The sequence below is a fragment of the Oryza glaberrima genome, chromosome 12 (assembly GCF_000147395.1).
Source record: "Oryza glaberrima chromosome 12, OglaRS2, whole genome shotgun sequence".
NCBI classification, from domain to species: domain Eukaryota; kingdom Viridiplantae; phylum Streptophyta; class Magnoliopsida; order Poales; family Poaceae; genus Oryza; species Oryza glaberrima.
The window spans coordinates 7,615,000-7,639,348 of NC_068337.1; the positions used below are offsets into that span (position 1 = coordinate 7,615,000).

A 24,349-nucleotide genomic window follows, 5' to 3' on the forward strand; every position below is an offset into this window, starting at 1 on the left:
ACGAAGCCACATTCGGCGATTGCATTCTGGCGAAACCCCAACCCGAGAATGGATAAATGTCAATTTTCTCCTCCTGGTCGTCCTGTAGGCGTACGCGCGGGTATACTAAGGCCTTGTTCAGTTGAGGAAAATTTTTGGGTTTGATTGTCACATCGGATATATGCACATGCATTTGAAGTACTAAACATAGTCTAATAACAAAACAAATTGCAGATTCCGCCAGGAAATTGTGAGACGAATTTATTAAGCCTAATTAATCCGTCATTAGCAAATGTTTACTGTAGCACCACATTGTCAAATCATAGTGCAATTAAGCTTAAAAGATTCGTTTCAGAATTTACACGTAATCTGTGTAATTGGTTTTTTTCCTATGTTTAATATTTCATGCATCGATGTGATTTTTTGTTTTGTGAACTAAACATGGCATTGCGCACATGAGGGGTTAGACTAAGAATCGATCAGTGCCCACTTGCGTTTCTCTCCTACCGCGTGACGGAAAAAAAAATCTTTTGCCCATACAAGTTTGTTTTTTCCTTTTTCCCTTTTTCCTATTTTTTTGTTTTTTTCTTGGGAAAAAAATTCCTCCCGATGTTTTCTCTTTTCTCTTTTCCTTTTTGGGAATGCGGTAAATTGGGATAATAACAGGCCGGGAATTGACTAAAAACAAAGTTCAATAGAAAAAACACATAAATAATTTAGTTAAAACTTTTAAAAGAACACCTGAAAATTTCAAATATATAGTTGAAAGTTTTCAAAATTCGAGTTGAAGGTTTCAAAATATTTTGTTGAAAGTTTCAATCTTGGCTTGAAAGTTTTCAAATATTGAATTGAAAGTTTTCAAATCTTAAGTTGAAAGTTTTTAAAATTTGAGTTAAAAGTTTTCAAATTTTGAGTTGAAAGTTCAAAATACGAGTTGAAAGTTTTCGAATCTTAAGTGAAAGTATTCAATTTTGGTATGACTTATTTTTTGTATTTTTAAATTATTTAAAAGTAATTTTCAAATTTTTAGTAAAAATGGAAAAGAAGTAAAGGTAGATCGTAATACCGGAAACTAATTACGGTGGAAACCAGCTGCGCGAATATTTTTTTTTTCAATTTTTGATCCGACTCCTTGCGCAAGAGGTGCGGAAAAAGAGAAGACACTGTGGCAACCAACTGTGCGGAAAAGAAGTCTCGAAAAAAACATAACAAAAAAAAAGGGAAAATGAGCCGCGCGCGACCGTGGGAGGGATAGGCTCAAAACGCGCGCTATTTAAATTCGCGGCACGTATGCTCTAATTAGGAGTTTCGGTGAGATTAAACGGGATGTAATGGGACAATTCTAGTACTATATAGAGTAATAACAACTATTTTGGATAAAATTTGAATTTTGGAAAGACAACTATTTTAAAACGGAGATAGTATTCAACAAGCTAATGAAAGAAGCAAGATATCTCATCTTCTCTTGTTCTTCCCCTAATCTTCTTCCTTAGCGAGGGCGACCAAGCTCACCAATGGTTAGGGGTGTAACGTAAAGCTATGTAAGGTTAGAATACGGGAGGAGACGAAAGCAAAAGTGCTGGTTTGGAGAAAGGGGAGATGGATTGTTTTGTACCAAAGCATGGAGATATGCTTCCATGAAAGCCTTTGTGGTTTTATTCCTTGAATTCATGTGAGTATATGGAAGTCTTTTTTTTAACGTTTTAGCAGGATGATTGTTTGTGGTTATAAAAGGAAGAGTAAATTGCACTTTGGGCCTACCAATGTTTAATTTTGTACTGCCCTTAAAATGTTTTGTTTTCACTTTGGACTATGTATTGTGGCTAGATATTGCCCTTTAAATTGGGTGGCCCACATGCAAGTGACACATAGACAATAAAGATGGTTAGTCCCATTGACATGTGGACTACCCTGTTCAAGCTGTAACATTTGGCAAACGATACCTAATATAATCCAATTTTTTTTAAAAAAAACACTTCAAGAGTGGTTAAAGTAAAACTTTAGTAAGAATATGTGGCTAAAAATGCCATTTACTCTAAAAGGGAATTATCACATGGGACATCTCCTCAAGGAAAATAATCATCTCCACATGAGGACACAACATGTTCCCTCCCATGCTAACTTTGACCAATAATAATTTTTATATTATTTTTATATGTTAAAGTTATATTTTTGGATTCATTTTTTATTATACTTTTATAATTGTACAGAGCTCCAAGTATTTACAAGTTAAATGTTGAAAAAGTAGTGGTAGAAGTGTGTATCGTTTAGTCAATACTTTCAATTATTAAGAGAGAGAGTAGGAAACAAGTTAAATTATGTAGAAAAAGCCACCTAAGCCACTTGACCATTCACCTTACATACTTTCTTTTGATTTATTTTTGGAGTTGTTATCATTTGTGCTGCGGTTGCTATCTTATTAGTTTGACATTTTAATGACATTCTTTTTATCTACAATATTAATATTATACTGACCAATATTAATATGCCAAGAGATGACCTTGTAATCCATCTACAAATTATCTTTGTGGCTTTGGATTGACAATCAGAAATTGAGAATACAAAATATCAGAAAAAAGGATTGACATTTTGATGTTACAGCACAGTAAGCTTCCACAAATAATGCTGAATGATCTACTGTTTGCATAAAAGAACATACAACATGGTGTTGGCCCCAACTATTCTGAAATAAATGTGGCTTTCTAAATTGGTTTGTAGTTTTATATTATCTTTGTATCAACCTTTATCTGATTCATGGCTGTATGGATATGTATGCTTCCCATTATTGGATGTCGGATTCACAAGCATTTACAATTTAGAACCAGCAAGCCAGCGGCTATAGAAAGCCAATGATTCTTGTGGTTTGTATTCAGGAACAGTGTGCCCAGCACCCTGCAAACAAAGAAAAAAAGGGGAAGGAAACAAAGTTAAATGCAATTCAACCTCAATTTTTTAGATTTTTTGTGTTTGAATGATACAATCATATTAGTTTATATATTGTGTCCTCTTCTTACTTTAAGTGGGTAATCAAACCATATTACATTCATTTTGACCTTAATTGTGATGCCCTGGTTAGAAATGTATACTCACCTTAATGGTAGCAAAGGTGAGGCCATGTTCATATCCTTGGGTGTACCTGACGAGTTACATAATATAATATAAGTAGACTGACCGATGAATATCTTATATATTTATATAGTTTGAGTTTCTGGAATAAAATCCAATTAGAATCTTTTGGTTTCCTTTCATAAAAGCAATGATAGCAGCTGTTGAGTAAATTTACTCTGAGGGTAATAATTCAACTAGTAAAATTTGGGGATATGTGTGATTAATACCCAGAAACTTGGCCATTCAGGCGCCACGGTCTCCATGAATCAATAACTCCATAGCCCAAAGATCTGGTCCATGCTTCAGTCCCGGTATAAGGTACACACATATCATGATCACCACTGTAACAAATATAAAACAAAATGTCATGACCATTGGAATCACACTTTCTTTTCTAAGAGTATAGAATGTGAAATCAAAAAAAGCCAGCACAAAATTCGCCTTTTTCCCACCTGCGAAAAGCTATTTTTTATAATTCAGAAGTTAATAAGGACGTTCCCTCTGAGATCCATAACCAATCAATAGGATAGGAAATTTTTTTTTTGTGAAAACATCGTTTTTATAGGCACATGTCGGACCTGTATATGAAAGCACGATAGCCCTGGCCTGTGAGGTTCTTGTGATAACTGATCATACTTCCAGCATCATGGATGAAATCCAACACGTTGGTGCATATAAGCCACGAGCCAATTGAGCTTACCTATCATGAGCGTATGTAAAAAATTAGAGTTGTAAGATGAAAATATTGTAAAATTCTATCTAATTCTGGGTCGTCACTAAATGATTGCCATACTGGTTGGGCATGAATTGCTGCTCTGACGTCATCGTTGTTCAGCCATGCTGTTGCAACTTCATCACTCTGCAGTTTAAGCAAATTAGAGGCTGTCAGTTAATAAAGTCCTCCATGAATGCATCAGGCATTCTTCCAGAAATTCTTCTGTAAATTATAAAAACATGTGTAGTTGTCAAGGTTAAGAGCCTCTTATTAATGACTGTTGAACATGCTCTTAGCAGTCATATTTAAATATAAGTCAGGGATTTCTTTGTTGGAAAGGAAGGTATAAAAATATCAATGCATACTTTCCATGTTAGCAGAAAATGGACCAATATTTCTGCAAGATTGCAACATACCATTCTCGCAATCTCACGTACCACTAGAAAATACACCCTCCGTCCAAAAAAGAAAAAAAAAATTCCTAGCTATGAACCAGGACATCTTACACATCTGTCCAGATTTATAGCTACACATCTGTTCAGATTTATAGCTACACATCTGTCCACATTTTTCTTTTGGGAGAGAATCGAGAGATATTGAGCTTACCATACAAGGAACTCCACTGGGGCGAGATCCTCTGGCAAACTCCTGCCAGGATGGCACACGCCCCGCTCTCACAGGAGCTCTCAGAGGCCAAGCACGCCCATGCATTCTTGTTCTTACAGCAAGGGGCTTGGTAGTTGTACCAAGATGTTGGAAACTTTTGGGCAATTTGGTATTTGCTGGGGTCACTTTCTTGATAGTTTTGCTGTGGTAGCATGGCTCAAGAATGTCATAAATATTTAGGTCATTAATTGACTGCACAAGAACAAGGTATATCATAAGGAGAACAGCGTTGATTCAATGATATCTTTAATCAGATGAAGTAACACGGCGGTTTATTACCGTATCGACTTTGTAGAGTGCATTTTCACATTTATCAGTGGTAGTATTCCAGTAGTTTCCGTGGCATGCAGTCTGAGCTTCCTGAATTTTGAATACATAGAATTGTGTAAATGGTGTTTAGTCCATTCAATCATATTCCAAAGTAGAGTCTGTTTGAAATTGTGTGCAGAAGTACATATATAAAAGTGATCTCCTAAAGATCAATGGAACCGAAAAAACAACTTTTGGGGAAAAAAAATCCATAGAATATGAAAAAAGGGTACTCTGATTCTTTTCTCATAATGTGTAGGGGAAATATTACTGAAATGGGGCTTTCAATCTGAATAGTGGACTTACCTGGTATATATCGTCTGAAATTAGAGCCATTCCATGAGCAAATGGCACAAGAGCATTACCATCAAAAACAGTGTCGCAAACACCATTTCCGACCATGTAGCCCTGACATTCAAATCCAAGTTAGATACATGTTAAACTATAGACCTCCTAATAAAAAACTTCCATTGATCAATATGTAACCTTGAAGTTTATTGTAGGCTTCACTCCATCATGTAATCCTGCATAACAATTCATAAGAAACAAGACCATAAGATGAGTGTTAATTGTTGCAACATGAGAACAATCCTAACTCAAAGAAAAATACCTTTGACAACTTCATGCGAAAGAGTAGGAACATAAACCCCGGCATACGACTCCCCAGCAATGTAAAATGGATTGCTCAGGAACTCAGGGTACAGCTGAAACCACTGCTCACAAGATATAACAAAATTCAGCTATCTTGCACAGGCAGATGATTTTAATTCACCATACTGAACATTATAGAACATACATATATAGTACCTTCAGAAGAAAAGTATGCGAATCCGCGGCGGTCTTGAGGTCCCCGGTGTTATAATCCGAAGTATTCTTGGAGTATGACAGCCCCACACCAGCAGGGGAATCCAAGTAGATCACACTGGATACCTAAGCTCACACACAGAAAAATATCACCAGTCTCATTCAGACAACAGAAAATTTCAGCTCATTATGTATGCAGGGCCAACAGATATATGGACATGGCCAACCTTGGACCAGCTATAGGGATTGAGATGAAGCTTCGGTAGGCTCTTGGCTGACCCTCCTGACTCGAAATTGAATGGTCCTGGAAAGCACAGCACACATATGAACTGGTGCATAATAATGATCAGGTTCAGCCACACGAATCATCAAACCCCATCAACCAGTTGTGTTAAGGCTGGAATTAAACAAAATGAAGACTTTTCTTCTTGCAGGACTGAGATATTAAAAATGAAAATGATATAGAGATGAACGCCACTGTGTGAGTTGTTCTTTTCAGCTTATTTACCAAATTATTGTTGTAGATTATTTACTCCACGTTTTTAACAATATAATTTCTCAAATAGAAAAGAATTCGTGCACTGTATTTTTTAAACCACTTGTTTAAAACTATTTATTATTTATTTCCTAAAATGTTTAACATATAAGTATATATTCCCTCCGTCTCAGAATATTCGAAGTTTTAGGGTTGGACACAGTTATTAAGAAATTAGATAGAAATGAGTAGTGGAGGGTTGTGATTAGATGAGTAGTAGAGGTAGTAGATGGAAAAAGTGAATGGTGGAAAGTTGTAATTGGTTGGAAGAGAATGTTGGTGGAGAAGTTGTTATATTTTGGAACAAATTCTGAGGGCTAAAAGTTGGTATATTTTGGGACTAAGGGTGTATCTAAAAATCAACTATAGATAATCCATTATCGTGTTAACCAAGTTCCCAACTAAATAAATCAATTCTTGTAGTGATAGAAATACTACCTCCCTCTTACAAAAAGTGAATTTAGGATAAGATGTGAAAAATCCTACTACTATGAATCTGGGCATATATCCATATTCATAGTACTATATCCAGATTTATATTCCTAGGATATGTCACATCTCCTTTCTTAAGAAGAAAATTTAGTACTAGGATGTGACATATCATAATATAACGAATCTGGATCTAAAGTATATTTAGATTCATTGTATCAAAATGTGAGATTGATTTTTTTTTGGCGGAGAGAGTATTTGGTTATCGAATGACATACTCCCTCTGAAAAAAAAACACTAATATATGAGGAGATAGGTTAGCCTTTTTTTTTTTTTCCGGTGACGGAGGGAGTATAGGGCAACAGCCGTCTGCTGCCGTGTGACGTGTGTACAGTGCAGACTCAGATCGGAGATTCTTCTTTTTTTTGTTTGGCTAAAAAAAACAGAGCAAATCAAAATAGAAGCTCAAATCTCAACTACGCTGCAGCCTTTTACGCGATTTGTGGTGAAAAGGCAATCGAATATAATAATCGAAAGCAAAAGCAGTGGGGCCCCACCACCTCCCCTTCCTTCCACGGCGAGCTGCGGCCGCCAGCCTCAAGCCCTCAACCACGACGAGACGACTCGCCGCCGCAACGCGCCGCGGCCGGAGGCTTAGCTCCGGTGACGGCGAGGGGGCAGGAGGTGTGTGTGTGTGGATGGATATACGCACCGTGCTCGTAGACGAAGCCGTCGAAGCTGGAGCAGCCGGGGCCGCCGTTGAGCCAGAGCACGAGGGGGTCCTTCGCCGGGTCGCGCTCCGACTCCACCAGGTAGTAGAACAGGTTCCGCCCGTGCTGCTCCTCCACCGTCACGTACCTGCACTACGCCGCCGCCACACGGCACGAGCTAGATGTTAGCAGCAGCAGCAAGCCAGCAAGCTCGCGCGACGGCGCGGGGGCGGAGGCGCGCGCGTACGTACCCGGCGTAGTGCTTCGACGGGAGGGCGCCGTCGAATCCCGGGACGCTCTTCACGACCGCGCTCGCCGGCGCGGCCTCGCATACGCCGCCGCCGCCGCCGCCGTAGGCGAGGAAGACGATAAGGGCGATGGCGACGGCGGGCGAAGCAGGGGAGCGGCGGCCGCGCCTGGCCATCGATGGTGCGGGTGGTCGGCAGCAGCGTGGCGCAGTGGAGACCGCGGTGGTGGTGGGAAAGTTGAGGCGCACGGATAGAAGAGAGAGAGAGAGAATTGGCGTCCAAGGCACGATGAGAGGCGAGTGACGATGGCGACGGCGTGGGTCTTTTATACCGATTTCTTGGGTGGTGGACTCGCGGACAAATTTGACGACTTTTGAACCGAATTCTGGCGAGATTCGTCTCTTCGAATTTTGGGAGCGGTTTCGTTGGCTTTTCTTTGCACGCGCGGTTGCGCCTCCTGACGCGAGGCTGGTGGTGTTGAGCGCAACAAAAGCATATGGTTGTGCACTTGTGTTTGGGCCAAGTATAGTACTGTAGTACGGAGTAGCAAGGAGTTACATTGCCGACAAAAATTGGCTGGTTATCAGCAAAATGACAACACATGTACGGCATCACGACGTTAGCAACGAGCCTCTGCAGTCTCCACCTATTAAGTCCCTGTTTCTTCCAAAGTTTGGGATTATTATAATCCAGATTATTGGAAGTAAGCTGAAAGAAACAGACAACTTATTGAAAGTAACTTATTATAATCTGGAGCCTAACTTATTATAATCTGATAAGCTCATTTAGGTGAGCTTTTTCCAAGTTATTGGGTGAAAAACCCACCATGCCACCTCACTCACTCCCTTTTTAGACTTGCAAACCCAATAATCAGGCTCTAATAATCTAGGAAAGAAACAACTAACCGCTTATTCTACTACAGATTATAATAATCTAGCTTATAGTGATCTGACACAATAATCTAGATTATAATAATCTCAAGCTGAAAGAAACAGGGCCTAAAGAGCTTCTGGGATGAGGAAAAACCTTGAGTCGGTTGATCTTTTGATAACATTTGATTTCTACCAACTAGACACTGTTGATCTTTTGATAAACATTTGATGATTCATCTAATTAAAAAGAACATATAATGATTTTTTATTTTTATGTGGCTTGGTTTATTATTAAAGTTACATTGAAGCAACATTTTCGTATAATTGCACAAAATTTTTTGAAACAACCCGCACAAGATAGTGCGAAGTTTCTACTGATAAAGAAGGAATAAAATACAAGCCTATAGTCCTGGGAGACTATAGTCAAGGAAAAAGAAAATATACAACCACACCACGCGTCTACTCAGATCCTATTGCTAAATACAGTGCACACAACACCCCTAAGGAATCCCCTCTCCCCCGCACTAGCCCGTCCAGCGTGGCCATCTTATGGCGGCAAGCCGCTGCCACAAGAGGACATACACCTGGAACGAAGCTTGCCGCAGGCTTCAACACCCCCCTCATAGCGCAACCGTCGTCGCCGCCTCAACCAGGCTACCCGTGTTCCCAACGGATGCTTGGTCGCATCGTCGTCGCCTCACCGCAGCCATCGCCTCACTGGCAACCGCCGACCACCGGGAGCGTCACCACCGCCGTCGGGCACCACCACGGCTCCCTGGCCGCTCCAAGTCGCGTCGTGCAATCATCTGCTGTCGTCGGCCGCCCTCCGTCGTCGCCGGCCGAGCTTTGCACGCGCGCCACCGTGGCCTTTGCAAGCACCGGCCTCCACCGCCGCCAGTCGCCACCGCGGCCTCCATGAGCGCTGGCCTCTGCTGCCTGCGGCCGCACCTGGGCCGGCTTCCGTTGCTGTCGTCCGCACCTCTGCGCGCGCCGGCCTTCTTCACCGGCAGCTGCCCGCCGCCAGACGCCACAGCCTCCGCCTCCCGTCGTCGCCACTCGAGTAGCTTTGCTCTAGCCAGATCCGGCACGATCCACCCGTGGGGGGACCGGATCCAGCCGCGGTGCCACCAGATCCGCCGCCTCCACGCCGCGTCGTCAAACCTCTGCTCCGTGCGCCAGCCCGCCTTCCATGCGCAGAGACGGTGCATCGCCAAGATTTGGCCTCGCCGCCGCCATCCCGGCTAGCTGCACGGATCTCCAGCGGTGCGCTCCGGCGGCGGCGAGGGGAGGGAGAGGAGGAGAGAGGGGAGGCAGCGACGCTAGGTTTTTCCCTCGAGCCGCCCGCGCGTTACACAAAAGTTTTGAATAAGCCAAATGATCAAACATCTATAGAATATCAACAACATTATTTATTAAAGAAACAATGGTTATGAGGACAAAAACTCTACAACAGTCGTGTACTCAGATTATTTTATCCCAACGTACACCTAGTTCTTCTGTTTTCTATCTTGACGATTGGCCAAACCATGAGTCGTTAATTAATAGTGATAATTTTCCTCGGGCACTTTTTATTTTCTCTGTGCTCGTTTGGGAGAACCATCAGGCGCTACTGACATTTTGGCAACACATCGTGAGGAAATTTTGGCTTCCAAACAAAAATGGGATTTGGATTGTCAGATACACACAAATGGTGAGCCTAGTGCCTGGGAAACCGTCAATTGACATGACATGTTCCAAACATGTTTGCTATTTAGGGATGTGTCTTATTGGCTCTGATTAGCGAGTAAAACGAACGAAGCATCGAAAATAATTTATAAATACCCTCAAACTTATATATCTATACTAATATCGCAGTTTAAAAGTTAATGCTGAAAAAGGAACTACGGTTAAAAGAAACCTAAACTTAAAATAGTTTCAAAATTTAAATTTTGGTTCCAAATAAACCAACAAGCAAGTGATTAGGAGAATGCATTTACTAGTTTGAGGCGTGTTTACAATACTGTATTTATGACATATGGTTATGTCTGCAACGTGTTTAGGACCCTTAAGAGTGTTTTACAGTCACAGAAACATGTTTAGCTTCCATTTTGAAACACAGAAATTGAAAAAACATGAGTTCTTTCAAGAATGGTCATTTTGTATAGCCACGGGAAAAATACATAAATTGGATGGGTGAGAGAAATAAAATCAACGGAATTTTTTCAAGAGGGTGAACTGCACGCTAACTTTCAGTTAATTAAAGTCTCCATGCACTGAGGCATTCGAAATGAATTTTATAGATCCATTGATCCAATGGTGCCCAATCCTTTCTTCCAAAAGGCAATATCGAAAAAAAAAAATTCATATATGACTCAAATATTACAAGCATCCTCGATTTATCCTTTAGAATGCCCCCAAGGTTGACGAGCATGTGCGGAACATGTTTGTAAGTTCGCCTTTTTTTTTTTCAGGGACGGATGAAAAACCTAGGATTGTCCATCTATACAATTGTAGATTGCGACTTGCTAGTGTTTTACATTCATGGGTTGAATATACGACGGACGAGACTTTAGGACACATTATGGATTATAGTGTAGCAAGCACATTCCCAAACCTCCTATAAGCAACAAAGTTTTTTCCAAAGTACTTTCTTTATCAATATTTTTTATAGGAAAAAGTCCATTTTATTCTCCCTCGAACAATGGATCATTTATCCCCCTAAATTAAACTTTTTTTTCTAATTTTACCTCTTAAATTATTAAAAAGGTTTACTTTACTCCTAATACTAGTTGTATTTTCAGCTGAAACTTTTTAGGTCCATAGATGTCACCATTATTAAATTTCAAACATATTTTCATCGCTATTTGCTTAAGCTTCAAATTTTTGAAGTTTACATCAGTACTAAGTGCTTGCAGACTATGTAAATTGTGAGAAAATTTTTTTAAAAATATTGAGACATAAGTTCTAAATGCATCTATATTCTTCCGAATTTTCAGTACAAAATATGACTTGTATATAGAGAAACAACAAGAGAAATAGCATTTGGGAAGTGCATTGTATTTATTTCAATAGTTCGGAGTGTAAAATGAGAAAAAAATAGTTTAGGGGTTAAGTGCTACCGTGAAATAGTTTTGGAGAGTGAAATAGACATTTTCTTTTTTATAAACATTTTTAAGTCAACCTTTTAACTTTTGTAATATTTAATTCGTTCATTTGTGTTCTTAAATAATTGGCATAATCTCAAGTCTCAACTTCGTCCATATCATCCAATCAACTACCAGTACTTGGAACGCATATGCACGAGGAACAAATATTGTTTGAAGTCCAATATTAGTAGCTGTGAAAGGAGTAAGAGATACTTTGGTGGTAAGAAGCCTTCCAATATACTCCCTACGTTCTAAAATATAAGGCACGAAAATCAAGAAGCAATTATTATCATCTTATTGTTTGAATCATCCTAATAAATACTGTAGGATCGAACATAAGTAACCAAGCCTATCAGAGGGGGTGAATGGTAGGGAAAACCAAAAACCCAAAAACTTTTAGTGGAAATAAAAGTTACCCTCAAATCGATAGAGATTTTGACGTAGTCCTGTCACCGTTGGTCTGACCGCACGCACGCCGCCGGTCTAACCGCCATCTTGTCACCGTTTGAACCTCTCGCCAGTTAGACCGCTGTCTTGCCTCCGGTAAAACCATCAGGATACAGAAAAATACGTATTGACAAAACACTTGAAAGTATATTAACTTTATTGCATCAATATGTGTTTACAAAGTGCACCTAAAGCGCTACTCTCTCAACTCACGAATTAGAATTGAATCCTCAAAATAAACCCTAACTTTTCTCTCCCAAAGAATCGATCTCTTATAACCTCAACCCCTTATCTATTTATACCTAAAAATCCCTTACTCAAAATAGGAGTAGCTATACACTGTCGACAGTTTTTGGGATGAAAAACTTTCAAATATAACTACTATGTAATTACATTATAACTACTATATAACTACTATATAACTAATATGTAACTCAAGTGTAACTCAAAATAGCTTGATGGGAGAACTGGTTAGGTGAACAGGCCTCCAAGTTGGAGGTGTTGGGTTCGATCCCTACTGCACGCAGCACAAATCTCAAAGCATATTAGACAGCTTAAAATTTGAAAGTTTTCACCCCCTGTTAACTGTCGCCATTTTCCCTCACAAATCTCAAAGCATATTAGACAGCTTAAAATTTGAAAGTTTTCACCCGTTTTCCCTCACTAGCACAAATCTCAAAGCATATTAGACAGCTTAAAATTTGAAAGTTTTCACCCCCTGTTAACTTTCGCCATTTTCCCTCACAAATCTCAAAGCATATTAGACAGCTTAAAATTTGAAAGTTTTCACCCCTGTTAACTGTCGCCAGTTGTATAGCAAATCCGACTCAAAATAGGTATAAAACTCCTATTCACGATACCCTCAATTTCCAATCTAATCACAATTTACAAAACCCGCAGCCGAAGATGCCGCATCCGAGTCACACTCGGTCTCCCCGAGCGCACGTCCTTGGCAATCTCGGCTTGCCAGCCAATCGAGCATCCTTGCCGCATGGGCCTGCTCGGTGCCATCCAACAGAGCCACCAGCCGAAGCAACTAGCTGCACATGTACAGCACCGTACATACTGCATACCTGCACGCTACAGTACCTCGCGTACTGTAGTACCATACCTGCACATGTCTAGTCCCGATCCCCACGGTTGACCGAAGTTGATTTTCAAGAAACCTGACTCTAGTCACCTTCTCAATGATATCCTGGCCGCACTAGATCTCTGCTCCTCCCTGAGCATAGTCCCGGTCCTCACTATTGACTAAGGCTAACCTCAAGTCACCTGCACACAATCTATCTATCTATCTATTATCTATTATATACTAAAAGCCTATTAAACTTCCTATAAACGCTCTTAAACCGCTACATAGCATCTCTACAAACGTTTCTAGGCCGTCAAATGGCGTTCTAATAAATTAGAGAAATTTCAAGAAAAAACAAAATATATCTGATCATTGTCATTTAATATGGTGGACCCATATTTTTTTAATCGTTAAATCTAACATAAAAAATTAGAAAGCGCCACGTTCTATGTTGATCCATCCCGTACGTGTACATGCGTTCACGTACATACTTCGTACGTGCCCCCCTTCCCTTCTTTTCTTTTTTCTTTTTTTTTTCACTCTCATAAGATAAAAACCAAATTAATAATTTCACCCAATAGTTGTAAAAATATATGTTATTTCGAGTTGTATTCTACAATACGCACATCATCGAAACATCCATAAAAAATCTAAATAAATGAATAAAATGCATTATATAATTGTATGTTGTATAATAAAATTAGACTTGCATTTTCAAAAAATAAAACAACTCCAGTTATGAGTAATATTTCTCGATCAAAATTACTCACTCCCTACTATAAAAATTATTGATATATCAAAATAATATTACTAAATTTATCATGAATGTATTTTCATGTATTGTGAGTTATCTTTATTTATATATTATTACTAAAAGTCCATTAAATTTCCTAAAAACGCTTATAATCCGCCACATGGCATCTCTATAAGCGCTTCTAGATCGCCAAGTGGTGCTCTAATAAGTTAGAGCAACTCTAAGAAAAAAACAAAATATCATGTCGATGTCTTTCATCTCCTACTTAGGTTTTAGTTTGATTTAGCTTATTAGGTGTGCTTATCCAGGACACGGAAAATGATACGGGTCATTAGCATATGATTAATTGTGCATTAAATATTAAAAAACACAAATGAATCTAATTGATTTATTAAAAAAATCTTTTATATAAAACGTATTTATAAAACACGTACCGCGTATAATGCACCGTTTAGTAGTTCGAGAAACGTACTCGCTTAAAAAATCTTTTATATAAAACGTATTTGTAAAACACGTACCGTGTAATGCACCGTTTAATAGTTTGAAAAACGTACTCGCTATAAATAGGGACTAGAATCCTATGTGCATTTTACAATACTGTCTTAAATTTATTATTTAGGTATTAAAAACTTAATATGTAGTATGCAATATACTTAGTCAATCCTAGCCTAAAATATCAATCTCATGTCCTCCCTGATCCTCATATATGTAAATTTTATATACAAGTCACTATTTACTAATCACCAAGTCATATTACATATGAGATATCCGTGCACAATGCACCTAATGGTTAGCTAATATCTAATGAGCATGTAGGTCATGAAGCACTGGAGATAAAGAGCAATACTAAGTGTGCAATGATCAACAGATGATAGGTAGGTAGAGGATGCCACCAATCCACCACAAATAATAGTTGACTACAAATAGATTGTGACTAAGCAATAATATTTCTATACTCCTACAAAATGCTCCTAAGATGTTATGTGACGCTCTAATTAGAGAGAATATAAGAAAACTATAAAATAAAAGAAAAACAACTATTCATCAATTTACACTCAAAATCGGTGATCCATTATTTTCAACCATTAAATTAGATCTATGAAAGTATAATCCTTATGACTAGAAACCGTCTAATCCCTCCTTAAGTACCTGCACAACTCCCATGTATGTACATCCGCAAGATATATAAAAAGAAAAAAAAAGAGTGTGTAAATGATCTGTCCCATCTGATAGTTTTCTCTTTTTCCAAATTGAGCATATACATAATTACCACTCTTAGCTGGTAAAAGAAGTTGTGCTATGGTGCCACCTCAGGCCACCCGTTGCTCCTCCTTGCCGTCAAATTTTTAAACGTACCTTTTTACTAACAATGTAAGAGGCAATTATAGGAGCTCATATAAATGCGTGTAGACGCACACTATCAATACAAATATGTACACCCTATACTTATGATAGACAAATATTCGTACGAAAAGAAAAAAAAACAAACGTCCATATGAGAGACTACTATCCGCTAGAAAAAAAACATACATGTAACTACATTATATCTCTTTTTGTGTCGTTCTCATCCAAATAGTGTTAACAATTAGTGCAAATAATTTTAACAAATTCCATCGAATATTAATCCCCACGAGCATGCATAGGTAAATTAGATGTATAACACAAGAAAAAAAAACCAAAACCTATATAACTTGTATGTTAGCAAAGGATTACAGTTTGAGAAAATATTTTTTCAAGTGGTCCTCACCACTGAAGCTATTAGATTTTTTGAAGTAGAGTTGAATATGATCAACCCTGCTAATTTTTAAAAGAGAAAATTATATATGTATCAATTAGCACCATAAACAAATTATGTATATATACTCTATATAGTAAGTTGACTCAAGACATAAAAAAATATATTTTCATCACCTCCATACCCTAAAAGGTGCCAAGCATGGATCTCGAGTGGCTACATTATAGTAACTATGGCAGGAGTACGCATTATTGAGCTGAAGTGGTCCGAATAAGAGGTCACCATTGACAATAGAGCTCAACTAGCCTACTTACCGATACAATCCTTTATAAAGTTGTGCTCCACACTTGTCTTGAGGAGCACGACTATATCAATGTAGGACTCATGAGTCAAGGCATTGGAGAAAAATGCCTTAGCGGCTATAGTCAGCTTCACCGGTTATTAGAGGGGCATTCATATATAAATTTAATGATTTTTATCCTATTAATTAATTAGTAGAAGTGGTATTTTTAAATATTTACATATAGGTTTAGATACATGTGAGACATGAGGTATGAAGTAGAGATAAACTTTTAGGTATTAAATACTAATTGGGTTTATTTTTAGGTGAAAATGCAAAGTTATCCATATTTGAGACAATGATAATAAATAGTTGTGATACATGAGGACAAAAAGATTTTTTGTTTGGATATGATGAACATTATTAAAATTTAGTATGTTAAAATCTATGTTCGATTACTTATAGTGGAAGTGAATATGGTGGTATAGGGCTTTTTTTTAGTTTTTTTATAAACAATAAATAAATTACCCGCGCATCTGCGCGGTCTTTCTTCCTAATTACACAAAACAACTGTTTCTGGGCACATATATCACAACCTGACTCACATTAGTCACACGCACTTACACCAACATCCACACATCTTTTCAAGCCACTTCATTGATTAAATCATTTACAAAACCAATTTGTTCATCACAAATATTAATCATGACAATAATTTCACAAATACAATGCATGTACCCAATAGAATTAGAGATTTTGAGAGTGGAAGAGTTAAAAATCTATACTAGTATAAAAATGAGGAGTTTTACCGTCCAATCCTATAGGCCAAATCATCATCCCTAATCTCATCTTATCCATCGCACTAATGTCGACCGCGCACCCGTGTCACATCATCACACCCGTCGGTACCGCCTACCGATTCCACCGCGCGATGACTCCGCCCCCGCGTGATTACTACGCCGCGCGCTACTCGCGACCTGCTCCGCACGGATCCGCCGCTGCACTTGCTCCTCCTTGCTCCGTGCGATTCCCAGCCGCCGTTACCCTCCAATGCCGGACCAGTGCCCTCCCCGCTGCCGCCCCTCCCACCACACTCCAAACCGTCGGGCCTTCATCACCGCCATGGCACCACCGCCCTCTTCCATTCCCCTCGGCTTCTGCACCACGAGAGGCAAGAAGATGCAGATGATGGAGCTCTCTACGCCTTCCTCGGCCATGTCGGCTCCACTTCCCTCTTCTCTCTCTAGCTGAACTTGAGCTTTTGGGTCGCCATTGATGGGGATTGCGTGTGTGCAACTGGGTTTGGCAACCAGAGGGCTGACGGCGTGGGGCTCTCCTACAATCAGAGATGAGCCCCCAGGAGGACTATGCGACAAGATAAACTTGCAATACCCCATCATCTGGTAATGCATCCATCCATCGCTTCTTCTTCACCATCTGCTTAATTTATTTGCACCGGATTGATGTTTTGGATGTGGTTGATCGATCAGGAACTGTAATTATGGCGACGCCGGCAACAAGATACACGAGGTCCTGCTCCACCATCCGGAGTACCTGCAGCAGAACGCGATGATGGTGTTCAAGGTGGCGATGTGGCGGTGCATGACTCCGATGAAGAAGAAGCAGCTGTCAGCACACACGACGTGTCCGTCGGCAACTGGAAGCCCACCAAGAACCACACGCTCTTCAAGAGGCTCCCGGGCTCTGGTGCCACCATGAACATGCTCTACGACGACCAGATCTACGGCAAGGGCTACATCGACGACACGAACGTTTTTATCTCCAACTACCAGTACAACCTCGACCTTATGGGTGTCGGCCGCAAGCACTCTGGTGACAACCGCGATTGCACCGAGCAGGTCGCCTTCAACCCGTCCAACAAGAAGCCCGACGACCAGCAGCAACAAAGCTACAATATCACCCAATTCTCCAATTCACGGTAAAAATAACACCTCATCTGTTGGATTGTTGCTGTATACATCTTCTTCTCGCCACTTCAATCGCCATTGCCAATTACCTCATGATTACATAGTTCTTTACACTATCCTTCATGATTACATAGTTTTTTTTTTGTCATTGGTAGGAAAGTATTAAGAAGCTGTCGCTATAGAAACAAGAGTACATCAATGTGTTTGAGCAAACCATACTTTTATCGGTTGGAAACATAACTTAGGGTGCGTAACTAGTACCAATTGTACACTGTAAACATGAGAGGAAATACTTTTCTGTGAATTTATTGATCATGACAAATGGACGTGTGAATTTTTTTGATGAATGAAACAGCAGAACTGCATGTTTATCCTATATTCCACCTGCGCTAATGGAAATTAACTAAATTAGAGCAGCTGGGAAATTCATATATTGATCCTGCATATTGGTCATGCTCTGCTTCTAGACTGTTTTTTACATGTCCATGTTTTTTTTTATGTTTTCTATATTCATTCATGATAGAGAGGTACACCTCTCCCATTGAGAAGAAAGCGTGCTATAGAGAGGTACGCCTCCCCCATTGCCGAGCAGAAGGAAGCACGAATAAAAAAAGAACCATTAGTTGCAGCACAAGGAGGCATCAGGCGGCAAGCGCCATAAGCAAGTCTGCTTATACTACTGTTGTCGATAACGTGTTACTTCATTTAATATTAATATAATATATAATCAACATTAGTATAAGTCATCAAGTCAATATTCTTGCAATAAAAATTTTATTTTGGAAACGAGAATCGACAACCTGTTATGACACTCGGGCGCCTCCCATTTACGGATAACAATAGCGAGGCTTCCAGTTATCGAGCTTCTGAAGATATGGTTGACTTACTTCACTGGAGAAACCATCTTTGGTGGGTCGGCCGAAATCCACAATAGTCCTAGTTCCACTAAAAACCGGGACTACAGCGATGATCTTTAGTCCCGGTTCTAAACCTGTCAGGCCTTGTCAGGCCCCCTGGATCTTTACTCCCGATTGATAAGACCAACCGGGACTAAAGATCGGTTGGTGTTATCAACCGGGACTAAAGATTTAGAAGATTTTACCAACCAGGACTAAAATTCAACGCTTAATATATAATCCCTCTTCCCTATCCTCTCCTCCACAACAGCCTCGCACTTATCCTCTCCTCAGAGGCTCAGATCGATCTCCCTCTCCTCTTCCCTCTCAGATCGATCTCCCTCTCCTCCTCCCCCTCCGCCTCCTCCCTTCCTCCTCCCATCCCCGGCCCTCTCCTCCCCGTCCTCCCTTCCCATCCGCTCAGATCGATCTCCCTCTCCTCCTCCCCTCCTCACTCTCAGATCGATCTCCCTCCTCTTCCCCTTCCCCTCCCATCCCCGGCCCTCTCCTCCCCCTTCTCCCTTCCCACGCAGCAGGCCGCCGGATGGGCCGTGCAAGGGCCCAGTGGCGAGCTGTGGCAGGCGGCAGCTGCTGCCGGCATCTTTTTTTTTTTCTTTTTTTACAATTTGTGATTCACTAAGATGTATAATTTTGTGATTTGTTGCATGGATCTGAGATGTATAATCTATGATATATTTGGTTTGTGTGTAACTTTTTTAAGATTTGTGATGCATTTGATCTGTGTGTATAAGTAACTTAAGATTTGTGATGTGAATATTTTGGGATGTTACTTTGATTTGAGGTTTGATTTGGGGATATGTATCCTACTTAAAATACAGGGATTAAACTCTGGCTAAAAAACAATGAAAAAAGAGACCTATTGGGACTGCCGCTACCCTTTCTTGTTACCAACCGGGACTAAAGATACCTTATCTTTATCTTTATTCCCGGTTGGTAACACCAACCGGGACTAAAGATGGATCTTTAGTCCCGGTTATTTTAACCGGGACTAAAGATGGGCATTTTTAGTCCCAGATTTATAGTCCTAGTTGAAAAACCGAGACTAAAGGGGGTTACCAACCGAGAGTATAAATGATTTCTCCACCAGTGATTTTAGCTGCTTGGTAAAGCAATCAGAGCAAAGCAACTTCAGGAGCCCAAAGTAATCAATCTTGATTGCTATCTACATATAGCTGTGCAATAATTTTTTTCCTGCAACTAATTCACATGCTCATCATTGTTATGCTGATTATTTAAAGCATGAATGCAGCATCGACAACTTATTGTGATAGCTAGGTGCCTTACCAAAGAATGCAGCCTCGACAACCTATTGTGGTAGCCAGGCGCCTCACCAAAGAGGATTGCAAATTGCAACGATCGAGCTTGTTAAGATATGGATGATGTTGTTCCTATGAGTTGCTTGATTCAGCAAATGAAGCAAAACTCAACATTATTAATGGTAAAAATCAGGTACATATTCATGTGTCCATTAGGGCAGTCCCAACCCTCCACCTAGGATGGTGTATATGGTATTAACTACATTGCCATGTATGACTTTTAGCTTATGTGGCACTATATTAATTAAGAGAGAGAGTGAAGAGAGAAAGAAACTGAGTCTCATGCAAGACACAGCTTCAACACGAGAACCTATACACTAGACATCATCAAGTTTTGCATTGGGAGAGAATAGTATCTTTATAATAGATGAAGAATAAATATGATTGGTAGAGAAGAGAGATGATGTATTTATTAATGGCCCACTTTAAAAAATCATGGGTTGTGGAGTGTAGTTTCTATTGTGATGTCTTATTAACATGACACCATAGACACTGCTTATGGACACTATAGGTTAGGACTGCTCTAATGTATTCAGCAGTACCGTAAAAATGTTATTGCACATCTCATTCATTCTTTCAAGAATGCTGGACTGATTTTCAAAGTGACCAATACATGTTTAACTCTATACCATTGTTTATGTCTATTAGTCTATAGGATAGGACCACATACTTATTGTTGACCTTGCTCTCAACTCCTGATGGACAAAAGAGAGATGTTAGTGATGACTACTCCTCGCTGCTCAAGAAGGCCGATAGATGTTTGTAACTTCTACAAGGACTAGGCTCCATATGTAAACATTTGCATATGCACATATAGGTTGATTGCTTCTATTTGTTATGTATAAGACTCTGCTAACTGACCTCTGTGGTCAATGCGTACTCCACATGTTTGATTGTTTCTCGCCTTCATGAACATTGTACATACTATTTGATACATTGATATCCACCTATTCTTTTTATTTTGGGATTGATATCCACCTCTTCCTTTAATTTCGGTATTTGAACAGAAGTATCTATCTATCTAACAGTGCAACTATTATCATCATTTTATTAAGGTTCAAATGCATTTGGTGCATTTTTTTTCTCAATTTACTCCATTCAATATATGTTGACGTGTCTTGCACGTGCACGCTCACTAGTAATAATAATTTAGTAGATAAGATGTGCTAGTTAATTATATACTTACATGCACGTTTTATATTACGAAACATCTAATAGAAATAATTGTGCTTTATATATTTTGGAAAAGAGGGAGTATGATGTTTGTGCCTAACGCAGTAGTATATGAAATTAATTCTATGTTGACGATTGGCCAAATCGTGAGTCGTTAGTTAATTACAATAATAATGATACATTGGTTCTTCTCTTTTCTCTGTTGATGTTTTGGCCAAATCATGCATGAGTCATCAATGACATTTAATTTGGCGAGACTTGATAAGGAATTTTTTTGCTTCTAGAAAAAAAAAAGGATTAACTGGATTGCACGGTTCATATTGGAATGGCCAGCCTAGTGCCTCCGACAGTGGGACGGCTATCAACAGTATCTATTGCCATCATCCGGTCGAAGTGATTACATAAAATAATTTATAAAGTACTACTGTACAACCTTGGTATCACTTCACTGTCTCAATCACTATTAAATCGGATAGATGTACAGAATGAAATGATTTGGTTGCCTATCACATTTTTCCACGACTAACGTTAGACAAATGTGACAGTCACAAAAGTGTGATGTATAAATTGCTAGCCACAAAGTGTGGCAAAGTTGACAAAAAAATTAAGTCTATGATAGGTGGGACATGCTATTGAAAAAGTGTGGTAAGCCATAACTGTGACAGCGAACCAAACACATGTCTAACAACCTGTGGCAGCCAAAAATATGGTATTGGCAAAGTGTGACCATGAACCAAACACCCAGACCTTTACTCCTGCTAATCCTCATTTCGAGATGCTGCTGGTAGAAGAAGAGAAAACTTACTATTTGCTATTCAATTGGTAGGCCTTTCAAGAATTGCCACTAACTTTTTCTTCGTTTTGTGCCACTCTGTTGGTCTGTCCGTTTCTTCCCCAACACTGAGCCTGTTCATCTTCTTCTTCAACGCCTATCTTGGCGGTGGAGACGAGCAGCTATTAGCAACGGCGATGGCGGCAGCTCCCGGTGATAGCGTAGTTGGAAGGAGACCGATGACACGCTAGATCTAACGGAAGTGGCACGAAAGAAAAAAAAATCACACATCCAGTGGTAACATTTGAAAGACTTGCAAAGTGAGTGGCAATTCCTAACAGGATTAACAATTGGATGGCAAATATTGAAATTTCTCATTCAAAATGAAAATGGCCATGTTGTAAACTATTAGCTTCTTAATATTACTCATGGCAATTCTCAAGGGCAATAATATAATTTTTTTTCTGGTCTTACATGTACTTGCTAAAGATTATAATTTTTTTAACATAATGAAATTACACTGCTACAAAAATCTTCATAGGAACCGGCTTATAGGTGCTGGTTTATTGAAAACTGGCACCTATTAACCATTTTCAACCTTTGCATGATGAAAAAAATAGAGAACCGGCACCTTTGAACAACTATAGGTACCGGTTCTATAGAAAAACTGATAACAATGACTATTGGTACATTTTTCTAAAAAACCGGTACCTATAATATAATATAGGTGCCCTGGCACCTATAATATAGTAGTACTAATATACCCAGCTGAGTTGAGCCACCCGTTGGATGGATGGTTTTTTAGCCCTCGTTCTTATCCCTTCGCTCTTATCCCTTCGTTCTTATCCGTTCCAGAGCGCTCCCTCTCCCTCTCGCTTTCGCATCCTCACCCCCTCCCCCACCTCCTCTATATCCCCCACCAGATCCGGTGGCGGCAGCATTGCCACCAATGGCGGCAGTGGTGGAGGAGGCTCGCGGAAGGCAGAAAGCCTCCATGGTGGCAAGGTGCAGCCTCGCCTCCTCGGGGCCCGGTTGGTGGCGGGCGGCCTACCCTCTAGCGTGGCTTGGTGGGTGGCGGGCGGCCTCACCGGTGGCGGGATGCGGCGGGCAGCCTCCACAATGGTGCGGCGGATGCGATATCCCAACGACAGTTCGCTGGTAGCTCAAATCCGTGCGTCCTCCTAATCAGTTTTGTTATCTTCTTTTCATATTTGTGTGTTTTTCAGTCTTGGATGCTGATCTGTGCATGTTTGATGTCTCTGTGTTGTTGGATGAATGGATGATGGTACCTGGATGTTGATGATTAATGTGTTCTTGGATATGGTGTTCGGGATGCTTTAGGGATGTTGATGTGGGTGATGGAATGTTGATGGCTCGATCGAGCCGATGCATTGATTGAGTAGTTGAGCCCCTTTTTTTTGCATATGGGTCATAGGTGCTGATTGATAGTAATGAACCAGCGTCTCTAATCTCAGGAATAGGTGCCGATAAATTGGTGCCGGTTGGAAAACCGTTGTTTTTCAGTCCTTTTCTAAAATTAGAAAACAAAATGTCTAAAATCAGCAGCCAATCTTGGTGCAGATAGAATTTCACACAATCGCTATCAACAACTAATGTCGAACCGAAGCGGACGATATCGTGGAACATTAACAGAATAGTAAATCAGTCATTCACCCACATGTTGCCACCACCAGGACCATCGAAGCCAATTTGTTAGGTACACAGCCACCAACGGACCTTATTGCCATTCCCGTCACTATTGGCATAGTTCGAGGGAAGTGCCTCCATCGCGCCAATGTACCTATCTCTTCATGGACTATGGTGATGACGATTGATGATAGAGGCGGCCACGCGTAGTGCCAGCGACAAAGAAGGGAAACACATATAACCTATGAGAATAAGTATGTATTTAGTAGCACTCAAAGAGTTAATATCACATTACAACTTATATTAAATTAGGAAAAAGTACGAATTACCCCCCCGAACTATAGCGGTCGTCTGAATTACCCCCTGAACCACAAAACCGGACATTTTTCATCCTGAACTATGTAAACCGGACGAATTACCCCCCTCGACCCAAATCCTCGGTGGTTTTGGTCTACGTGGCGGTCCAGTCAGCAATTTATTTATTAAAAAATAGGTGGGCCCCACCTATCAGTTTATCTCTCTCTTCTATCTCTTCTATCTCTCATTCTCTCTCTCTTCTCCTTTAGACGGCGGCGGCATGGCAGGAGCGCGGCGAGGCGAGGCGGCGGCGGAGGAGGCGAGGGGGTGGAGAGGCGAGCGCGGCGGCGAGGCGAGCGGCGGGGGCGGAGGAGGCGAGGTGGCGGCGGCGAGGCAGGGCGAGACCGCCTGGTGGTGCTGCTCGCGAGGCGCCTCACCAGCGATGGCCTGTCTCGCCATGGTCGCGGCGGCGCTCGTCAAGGCGAGGCGGCTCCGCGTGGCCTGCGACGCC

The 24,349-nt window shown here is 40.4% G+C and overlaps 1 protein-coding gene and 1 pseudogene across 1 annotated transcript; one reads left to right on the forward strand and one right to left on the reverse strand.

Moving 5' to 3' along the window:
• Positions 1-2,475: 2,475 nt before the first annotated feature.
• On the reverse strand, positions 2,476-7,805 carry LOC127756458 (serine carboxypeptidase 1). Its single transcript, XM_052281788.1, has 14 exons — positions 7,507-7,805; positions 7,258-7,403; positions 5,809-5,885; positions 5,585-5,707; positions 5,388-5,490; positions 5,264-5,301; positions 5,084-5,185; positions 4,748-4,828; positions 4,409-4,660; positions 3,881-3,946; positions 3,666-3,787; positions 3,315-3,428; positions 3,070-3,115; positions 2,476-2,871 (listed from the first exon to the last, which is right to left on the reverse strand). Exons 1-14 carry the CDS (start codon positions 7,677-7,679, stop codon positions 2,788-2,790), a joined length of 1,527 nt encoding a protein of 508 aa, XP_052137748.1. The 5' UTR covers positions 7,680-7,805; the 3' UTR covers positions 2,476-2,787.
• Positions 7,806-16,801: 8,996 nt separating this feature from the next.
• On the forward strand, positions 16,802-18,069 carry LOC127757954 (chitinase-like protein 1; annotated as a pseudogene).
• Positions 18,070-24,349: the final 6,280 nt, after the last annotated feature.

Bases quoted from the DNA above. Each gene is read 5' to 3' on its own strand.
- LOC127756458 (XM_052281788.1), bottom strand. From the start codon at position 7,679: ATGGCCAGGCGCGGCCGCCGCTCCCCTGCTTCGCCCGCCGTCGCCATC. The intron at 5,886-7,257 runs GTGCGTATATCC...TGTGCTTTCCAG, and splicing joins CGGCTTCGTCTACGAGCACG to GACCATTCAATTTCGAGTCA. The intron at 5,302-5,387 runs GTATTTTTCTTT...ATTGTTATGCAG, and splicing joins TTCGCATGAAGTTGTCAAAG to GATTACATGATGGAGTGAAG.